At 41.8% G+C, this 10,024-nt stretch overlaps 1 protein-coding gene across 1 annotated transcript in view; it reads right to left on the reverse strand.

The window, feature by feature from the left end:
• PRTG (protogenin) overlaps positions 1–9,794 on the reverse strand; it is a 117,282-nt gene extending 107,488 nt beyond the window's left edge. Inside the window, exons 1-2 of the mRNA XM_054043103.1 lie at positions 9,723–9,794; positions 7,015–7,317 (exon numbers count right to left, since the gene is read on the reverse strand). Coding sequence (XP_053899078.1) covers positions 7,015–7,317; positions 9,723–9,777 — 358 coding nt within the window. The 5' untranslated portion in view covers positions 9,778–9,794. The remainder of the gene's footprint in view (positions 1–7,014; positions 7,318–9,722) is intronic.
• Positions 9,795–10,024: the final 230 nt, after the last annotated feature.

Below are 10,024 nucleotides of genomic sequence, written 5' to 3' on the forward strand. Positions count from 1 at the left end.
TTTGGTCTTTAAAGACTGTTGAGAACTAAGAGACAATACATATAAAAGCTATTTAAGTAGTAACGGAAATACTTCATACGAGTGCTGAGCCTTCACTAGAAATGTTTGCTTTCTTCTCTCGAACATGACACAAAGCACAATGACAATAAATTAGCAAGGGTTGGAATGATGAAACTAATCATTTTAATCAAGTATTGTCCCCCTGTTGTGCTGCAGTTTCAACTCCATCTCCTCCATGTATCAGCTGTTTATCTTTTGTAAAAAACATGTGTTATGTATAATTATGTGAGAATATTATGAGTGCAATGAGTAATGCAAAACAAGAAGTTGTTCCAGTTTGAGTTCAGGTTATTAGGTCTACCCAGAGACTCCAAATATCAGCTGGTTTTTAAGCAGTCAGACATAATACCGTTTTTTCCCCTCCCCTAACTTTGTTGTAGAGACGATCAGATTTAATGATTGAGATATGCTGCTCCTTTAGAGCTTACTAAAGGCTGACTCTGGTAAGTAATGCTGACCAGACAACCCACACTTGCTCAACAAAATGCTAAGAGTTGACATTGTTGATTACTTTTTCACTTAGGTGGCAATTACCAGTTATAAAGACTGGAAGTAATCAATCCCAATTTAACAGCTGGGCCTATTGAAGGAATAACAAAAACAATACAAAACTGAAACAAAAGATTAATCTCCAAAATTCTAGAGATAAGATGTAGTAGATGAAGGCATTCCACATATACTTTTAAAAAAAGGAAATTCCCAACAAGAGAAATCACCATGTTTCTGTATTAAAATACTTAATAAATTAAAGATGCATCCGAAGAAGTGAGGTTTTTACTCACGAAAGCTTATGCCCAAATAAATCTGTTAGTCTTTAAGGTGCCACCAGACTCCTTGTTGTTTTAATAAATTAAACTCTTTCCTGAAGATTCTCTTTTGTCATTGTTTTAAATTGTTCTGCACTCCATCAATAGGCCCAGCTGTTAAATTGTGAAGACGTGACAACAAGTATCTAGGCAAACAACTGCTCAGAGACCCTTTTCTTTAGAATAATCAGAACTGGCTGACAAAAGGGAGCCATGCTGAATGCCCTTTCAACAATTCCTACAAGAAGCAAAGGGGGGGAATTGTAAGTAGAGCACCATCCCTTGCTTCAGTGCATTGCTTTGCAATAAAAAGTCTTCCAGTTTAGAGCAATCGTCACACATGGAACTTATGCAAGTGACAGAATCCCTCTAGTCATAGCTCTGAGCAACTGCACAAGGAAAGAGTGGTACTGGGCTACATTTCTCAGGTACATGAAGATTTTATTAGCTTCTAGGCAAGCTGCCAATAAAAGTGAGTGCTCCTTTAAAAAAGGAACCTGTAAAACTATTTACTACTTTTATCACCTTAAATGTATAATACATAACAACATAGCCTTGAATTTACTAGCTGAAAAGGAGAGCAAGGACAGTCAGAAATGCCAAACTGAAGCATTTTAACACAAAATTAAAATTCAACTGTTGTGAAAACTCACCAAAACCATATTTTTCCAATGGGGGTATACTACTGCATTGGCCAGGAAATGAACCCAGGTCAACTGCTTGGAAGACAGTTATGCACACAACTATACCACCCATGCTTCTCCAATGGGGATGCAGAAGAAAAAGACACTGTAAGAGTGCATCTACAATAGGCATTGCCTTGCCTGTTTTTGGCAAGGACACTGATAAAAATGCCAGCATTCAGTTCACACTAGAACATATGTGGTTGGTAAGACCAGTGCAGCTAAATCATTGCTGAAAAAAGGGTAAGAAGTTTCCTAGTGCACAAGGCTAATTAGTGCTCGTCTGATGTCTCAACTTGAAGGAATGGATGTACCATTTCTTTAAAATGGTTGCAGCGGGGAAAAAAAGCTTCCGAAAGGTGGCTGGGAAAGGTTCCAAAATGAAACTCTACAGTGAAGCCGGGTGGGAGGGTCAGAGACAGTATAGCTTTAGGAATAATACTGTTCTCATTCATCTAACACTGATCAAGGAACTTTTATTAGGAACAAACTCCTTTGTAATTATTTACCATTGTCACATGGCCAAATTCACTAGCAGGAGGCAAAACACTGGGACAACTCTACTTCCTCCTCCCTCCACAAATATCAAAATCAGACCATCTTAAGGGCTGACCACCCACTTTTGTTTCTAGTGAGGTGTATTCTCCTAGCAATGCATGCTGAGAAAACCTACTAACCAATATGTCTGCAACAGTGGAATTAAAAAGAAAACAACATTCAGCCAAACCATCTGTAATCCTAAATATGTTTCAGGATTAGTACCTTCATACTACTCTTATAACAGGAGCGTTCTGTCCTAGAGCTCCTGCCATCTGCAGTTATAACAACCTCAGTTGAAAACCATCTCTTTTCTTCTATACTTCTACCTCATTATGTGTTTCTCCTTGTGATTTGTTACTACTATTTGTAGGATATTAATAAACTGTGCAAACATTTTGAAGGTAGTTTGAATGTAAAGTGATACACAAAATGAAATTACATTGCCATAAATGCCTTTATAAAAGTATTTTCTAAATCCACATAAAAACAAAATTTATACAACAGGGGAAATGTTTTCAGTGTGGATACACATTCACCAATTCAGCTCACTGCTCTTTTAAGTAGTCAAAATATTTAAAAACTGAAAGCTAAAGGTTGCATTAAAAACACTGGCAAACAGCATTACCTAATCCCACTGTAATGTGACTACAAGTAAATAAGAGGTTACAGCCACCTCACTGTTTGTAGTAGGCAATCAAACTTTTAAACTTATGTCACTGACGCAAAGTTTAGCCTGATAAGTTCAAAAGAATCTGCATCCCATGAGCTCCAAGTCAACATGAGATCACTGTTGTGCTCACAGGAATTAAATCATAATGTTAAGACATGTTTAATATTGAGTCAAACTATTGCTTGTGTAACCTTTCATTTTCATGTAACATAGAAACAAACATATTAACTGTGGGAAAATTGTGTTTGTTTCCCTTTAATTTAAAATCGGGTATTTAAGATCAATTCAGTGAAGACTACAAGCTGAGAAAAAGGGGTTATCTCGGAATGTTCCAGGCAGCTGTATGTGCCCCTGCCATCCATCTTAAGACTTCAATTTCCACCTTTTGTGGAAAGGAAATAAACAATTAGCATCCTGTCCAATCACTACTTAACAGCCAGCTTTACTGACTTCAGAACACAATCCTCCTCCTCCACTTTTTCCTAATGCTACGTTATCTCACGCCTAACTTTGTTGCCACAGATGTATTTTCAGACAGATCATACAACTCTGTACTGTGAAATTTTATTCCCATTTTAACGTTGCAAGTATACACAGTCTAGGTCTGTGTTACTTTTGACTGGTTCTCGCTGTACCAAAAATAGTTTTGAGAAGTTATCCATATAATACTGCTTTGGTATTTTGGCAAGTGGGAATCCTGCTAGGAATAGCACCGATGGGCTGAACTTTGAATAAACTATTCAAATCTTCAGGTATTAGCATTTTATCCACACATGGTGCCTCACAAAGAATTGTGCTGCAGAAGGAACCTCCTCCTCCCCTTCCCCCACACTTCAATTACCCTTAAACTGGAAGTAGCTACAAACATCAACCAAAAATAATATTTATTTTTACCTAACTGATACCTTAACTCAAGAGTATCCTTAAAAAAAGAGAGAGAGAGAGAGAGAGAGAGAGTGTGTAGGGGGATCTTATGGAAAAAACTAAATTAGTCAAATTCTTTTGTGCATGGATGAACAACAGGAAAGCAAAGCCTTGGGGCCTCTATGGGAGGAACCTTGTCCCTGCAGACCTGCTCTGATGTGCTCATGAGATAAGGCTCCATAGTGACACTTAAGGAAAGGCCTGCTCACATTTGAATTTCTGCATTCCTCAAGAACAATTCATGGCAATCACTAACTTTGCAGAGGAGCTACATGAAAGCTTTGGCCAATGAATGAGGGTCATCTGCTCTTTATCACAAGGGTAAACCTCATCCTGGCCAGTTTCTAACCTTTTAACCCTGTGAATTCTTAATTTGCACATGAATAATGGAATTCTTGCCTAGAGTGCAACCTTCAGCTTCCAGTTCCTAACTTTAGAAACCAAGACCTGATCTCCTTGTGTGTTCAGATCTTAAACTCTTGGACAGATTAAAGTTTTAGGTTTCCAAATGCAACACGAAGCATTACACTTCTGAAGCAAAAGATAAGCTTGCTGGTGAAAGCTATGACCATGCAAAGTAAAAGAACATCCTTGCACCCTGCTGCTACCAGTAGCTAAGACAGCATTTTCTTTTTTTTCCTCCAAAGAAAGAATGCACATTTAATGCCTATTCTCCACCTGTTTAATATGTATAGTTCCTTTTTTACCCTGATCACAAGATAAAGTCATTTGCTTTTACATCAACTGACAACTCCTCTGAAATACAATTTGAAAAACTACACACACCCCACAAAACTTTATTTTCATAAGTTCAAAATGCTGGCAATTCATTCAGATCATGTTAGTAGATAGAATCCTTATGAAAAGGGGGCTTTAAACCAGTTTTGCATCCATATTATATGGGTTTCAAAATATAACTATATCAGTTATCACCTTATTTCATGGGCTAATAACAGACTGACATTTCAAGTGTTAAGACTGCACTACAAAGGGAACAGATTTCAACACAAGATTACCTCATGTTTAACTATTATTTAAAATAATCATCTATATGCAACTAACACCTATTACAATCACTGTACCCAGTTGCCTTTAAAAAAAAAAACGTTCATCATGAAATCCAGTATCTCTTCCAGTTTTGTCAATGAATAGGAAAGCTTTAAACAAACTAGTCAAAACACTTTTTTTCAAGGGAAGAATCTTAATTTTTTTTTAGTACAAAGAAAAGAGGAAAGCACAACCAATAAAACAAGAATGCCATTCCACAACTCAAATCAGTTAGTCACAACTTTTCACTTGTTAAAGTCTTGAATAAAGATTTATCACAAACAAAATTACCTTTCTGAAGAAGTAATGTTTCATTGGGATTTAGTACCACTATTTCTTACAAAAGTTCAATACTCTCTTAATACATACTCCAACAAGAAACTCCAGAAATCTTATACTAATATCTTTCAGGGTGAATGATGCCACACTACTCTTCTTGAAGTGCCCTGTATTAAACAACGCCCTGGATTTTCTGTGAGTCTACAGTTCTAGATACAGGATCTACCACTGCCTGATTAATCTAAGCTTTATTAAAGTTAGGTCTTACTCCCTCTGGTTGTTAAGAAAACAAAACAAACTTCCAGATGTGAACCAATGCAACACGGTCTTCCTGTATCTGCCAATACAGCCTGAAACAATAACTCTAAGAGAAGCAAACTGTCTCAATTCATCTCAATGATGCATAAAAATGCTAAAACCAAATTTAAGTTTCAACTCTGTCACTATTTCACTTCTGACCATTTTATCAGAAATATCCAGCTAATGTCTTATCTATCCATTTTTTTATTTAAATAGAAGTTTGAAGTGGGGAACAACAGATATTGCTTTCAAGGGTAAAGAACTAGGAGTTCAATCCCTCTCAAGAGGATTCCTTCCCTAGTGTCAAAATACCCCCCACACCCAAAAAAAATCATCACTTCAATACCTAAAGGCCTGATTAAACTAATACAAACCTTCACTTCTCCTGACTCTTCTAAAAAACAATTATAGAGCACAGTGAATTTGTGGGTGTATAAATAAACTGAATACTTAATATTCTGAAAAAAAATATTAAAATTAATAATATTAATCTAGGAGTACTGCACTGATTGTATTAATTAGTTTCAAATTAGGTAGCACTGTGTGGTTCTGTATTTATCTGAAGCTGCCACAGATGTTTCAGTAACACAGAAGTCATGGTGGAAATGAGCAAAGAAAGACCCTGCTGGAGAAATTAAGACTATCTTCACAGAAAAAAAACGGAGGTTTTACTATAATCATACAAGTTTATATGTACTTTCTTCTATGCTGTTTGAAAGTACATATAACTTGTATGGTTATAGTATATATATACACACACACACACATTATATATATATATATAATGTGGAAGCAACCAGATAACTTAGTGGCAGACCTCTTTATTGTCATGCAGAAGACCCGAGTTCAGTTCCTAGTCTGTGTTTCTTGTTCCCCAAACCAGCAGAGGCTAGGAATACTGCAAAGACAGAACACTCAGGGGCAGATTTTTAAGGATATTTAGGAATCGAAAGAGGCAGATAGATGCCTAGTCTAACTACATTCAATAATCTGGCCCTCAGACCCTAGTAGTAGTTCCTAGCGGTACTCAACAGTGACCTCTGGGACAGTTAAAGAGTAGCATCAACCAATTCCAGAAGGAACCCAGTCCAGTTCTCCCTGGCTATAAGAGTGTGTCTGAGTGTGGCCTCACCTCAATAGTTCAACCCTCAGGACTCCTCAGACCCTAGAAACCCACCTTACACACATTATGGTTCTCCTCTGGCTTGTGATATCTTAAGAACTGGTCAACAACTGAAAGCCTGTCTTAATTTTTTTTTTATCATTTCACTTACTTGTAGGCAACACTTCTAACCTTACAACTGTAGTGTTTGTAAAACAATTCTTTAGAACAGTTTGAAACAGAACATGGTAACTTTATATCACCAGTGTATTTTACAGAATGTCAACCCTCCTCAAGAGAAGATCAAGCCAAAACAAGAGTACCAAAGTGAATGCCACAAATAGAGGGTCAAATTAACTCCTGGCTTCAGTGGAGTTACAGGGAAGGATCTGGCTATAATCTCACACATGTTATAAAAAATAAAGATGTTAACAAATCCATTTGTTTTATATTTGGTAATATCTGTTTAACCTCTCTTGTATGTAGAACAATATAGGGTTTTGCTGTCTTAAGGGTAGTGAAGCCACAAATATGGAAACAGATTAATAAATTGGTAGCTACATGTATCCGTGATAAACAAGAGATTCAAGTGCTAGAACTTACTTGCTAGTGTAAGGTGACCTTTTTGACTGAGAATGGCCCCATATTTGTTCAGTGCTAAACACTGGTAAAATCCTTCATCAGATGGTTCTCCTCTTTTTCCTTCCACCTCACTGATATATAAAGAGCCATTGGATAATGTGTAGATCCGTTCATTTTCAGAAACTTTTGCTCCATTTTTCAGCCATGTGATCGTAATGGGAACTTCGCCATGGGCCTCGCAATCTAAAATCACTGGGTCCTTCCTTGTGACGGTTATATCCTGTGGCTCTTTTACAAAAAACAGCTCACTAAAGCACCATACTCCTGAGAGAAAGAAAACCGTTTTTGTCTGTAAGTACAGGTATGCAAGCATCATAAAGCAGTCTTGCAAAACATATCACAATTGTACTGGTGTGATAATTATATCTGTGTCCTAGGAGTACCAGGTTCTACTCCCCCAGAACACAGAGATTTTACTTCAGAGGAAGTAAAAGGATCAGGCCCCAAATTAACTACACAAATATTTGCTTCCTTGTTTTCAAATGTATGCAATTATGTTAATGAGAAAGCAGGAATAGAGTTTTAAATATTTATGTTATCATAACCAAGATTCAGCATAAAAAATTGGAATCTGAATATTCAAACAAACTTATCTTTCCCATCAATCTCTCCTTTCCCTGATTCCCACCAATCTAGGCACTAAGGACATCATCTGATGTTTTTGCAAACAGTAATAAAATAATCCTGATACAGATGTGGACCTTTTGTTGGTAAAGTATTAGCATCATCTTCAGGGGAATCAGGGAGCACAAGCTGTTTGCTAATTTTACAAGCTTGTCAAAAAGATCTTGAACAGGGTAAGTCATAAAAGTCTAATTTTACAAGAAATAATTAGCAAAACCCTGTCTTTGGAAGGTAGAGGGTTCCTGCCCATGTCCCCAGAAGTGTCTGGACCCTCTGCACCTATTTCAGTGGGAGACACTTATGGGGGTGGTTTTTTGGAGTCTTGTGGTTAGGAGGCAACAAAATTTCAACTCTGCTGCCAGAGAACCTGACCAGTTTGCTTCATTTCTGCAGTTCAGCAGAGATATTTAGAATACAAACAATACAACTTTTCAGAGTTGGTAATTCTTGCCGCTGGTACCCAGCGGGGGAGGAAAGGCAGGAATTAGCAAACCTTTATTTCAACTTGTGTGTATGGCCAACTGTTCCAGAAACCCGTGACTAATTGATCGCTTACTGTCTAATGGGGGTGGTTTAATTAACCAATACACATTTCTTTAGAAGAACCGCTTCGCAAAGGAAACCAGGTTTTCCAAGCCTTACCCCGCCCCAACACACGCCTAAATCGAGATAAAGTTGATAAGTAGCGAAGAGTCCCCGTACACCATCCCGCTTCCCCTCCACTGATAAAGGCGTGGGGACTTTATAAAAAAAAATCTGTTCTCTCTGCTAAGAGACTGGGGAGGAGGGTCACTGAATGGGCAGCTCTTGATTAGGACAGAAACTCCTTGGCAATTGATTTCTCGGGTCCTGATCAATAAACGTCCAGGAACCCTCCAATCATGCAATTTGCCCAGGGTCCGCACACATCTGAGAGCTCCTGCCTGCTCCTTTTCATAGCAGCTCCCGGGCTATGCAGATTACGCCTGCACCCTCCTCTCCTGTTGTGACTCCAAAGGGAATCCAAGGGTCCGCCTTTGATCCCTTTCTCATGCTAACAAAGATCTGAGCTGGGAAAGTGAAAGCCAGACACTGGCAATTAAAAAAGAAGGTGCAGGACGGTCTCTAACCCAGATGCGGTGAATGAAAATGCCCCTGGCCAGCCAGTGCAAGGATTCAATTGGCGGCTTCCCCGGCACTGTATCTTCCCGAATTCACTCCCAGCCTTCCCCAAAGACACCTCTACCGCTCTGTTTGGCTGCTGAAAGTCATCCCCCACCCCCTGCCCCTCTCGGGCCTGGGCCCCTCTTCACGCTGCAGGTAACTGGCTGCACGGGAGCAAACGGCAGCTGCCCCGGCTCTCCCCCGCCGGCCGGCGCAGTAACTTTCCCGGCGGCCGGCCGGCTGGAAGCGGGGCAGAGCCGGACTCCGGCACAGCCACGATGGAACAATATAAATAAAACCACGTGCGGCTGCAGCCCCAGCCCCCGCTCTCCTAGCTGCACAGAGAGCCGAGCCGGAGAAATCCTCCTCCCCCACGCGGGATACCCCCCTGGCCCAGGGAGCACTGGACAGTAGCAGCCCCCGCTCCCCATCTCCATCGCTCCCCCTCGCCCTGCACGGGGCCGGAGAGGGGACAATGGAGATGGGGAGCGGGGAGAGCAGCCACCCCCCGCTCCCTGGGAGCGCTGCCCACGCGGGATGCCCGGGCTGCGGAAGGTCCGTGCAGCAGCCGCCCCCTCCTCTCCCTCGGGCTCGTGGCCAGCGAGGAACCCCTGGTGTGCAGGCGGCTCCCTGCCGGCGGCCACAGGGGACAATGGACGGGAGGGGGAGGCTGGACAGCAGCGGCGCGGCCATTAAGAGCAGCTGCCGGGTGGGGAAAGAGGAGCGGGGTCCCGTCCCTGCTCTCCGCACCAGCGCCCGGGGGCTGCCCAGGCTCCGCGGCCGGCGGGTAGGTCCCCCAGGGCGGCGCTGGCTCCCCGCCCGCCGCGGAGATGCACGAGCCGGAGGCCGGGCTAGCGCTGCAAAGTTTGTGGCCGAAGCAGCCCGCCCCCGCCTGGACTCACCTGGGATGGGGAGGATCAGCGCCCAGAGCAGCATCCGATGGGGAACAGGCGCCATTTAGTGGGCTCTCCCTGGCATGCTCCCCCCTCGTGCCCCCAACGTCTTCGCCTCTCCTCGCTCTGAGCCGGAGCCGTCCCTCGGCCGCGGATTCCCACTCCCGGGGACTCTTTCCCTGTGGCCGAGCCCCGGCGCACGGACACAGTGCAAGAGGCGAGAGAGCCCCTGATCAATGGACAAGGGGAGGAGAAAGGGGATGGACAGAGCCTCCCTGAGTGCGCGGCTGTCCCGGCTCTACTTTCTGCAT

The sequence above is a fragment of the Malaclemys terrapin genome, chromosome 10 (genome assembly GCF_027887155.1).
Source record: "Malaclemys terrapin pileata isolate rMalTer1 chromosome 10, rMalTer1.hap1, whole genome shotgun sequence".
In the NCBI taxonomy this organism is placed as follows: domain Eukaryota; kingdom Metazoa; phylum Chordata; order Testudines; family Emydidae; genus Malaclemys; species Malaclemys terrapin.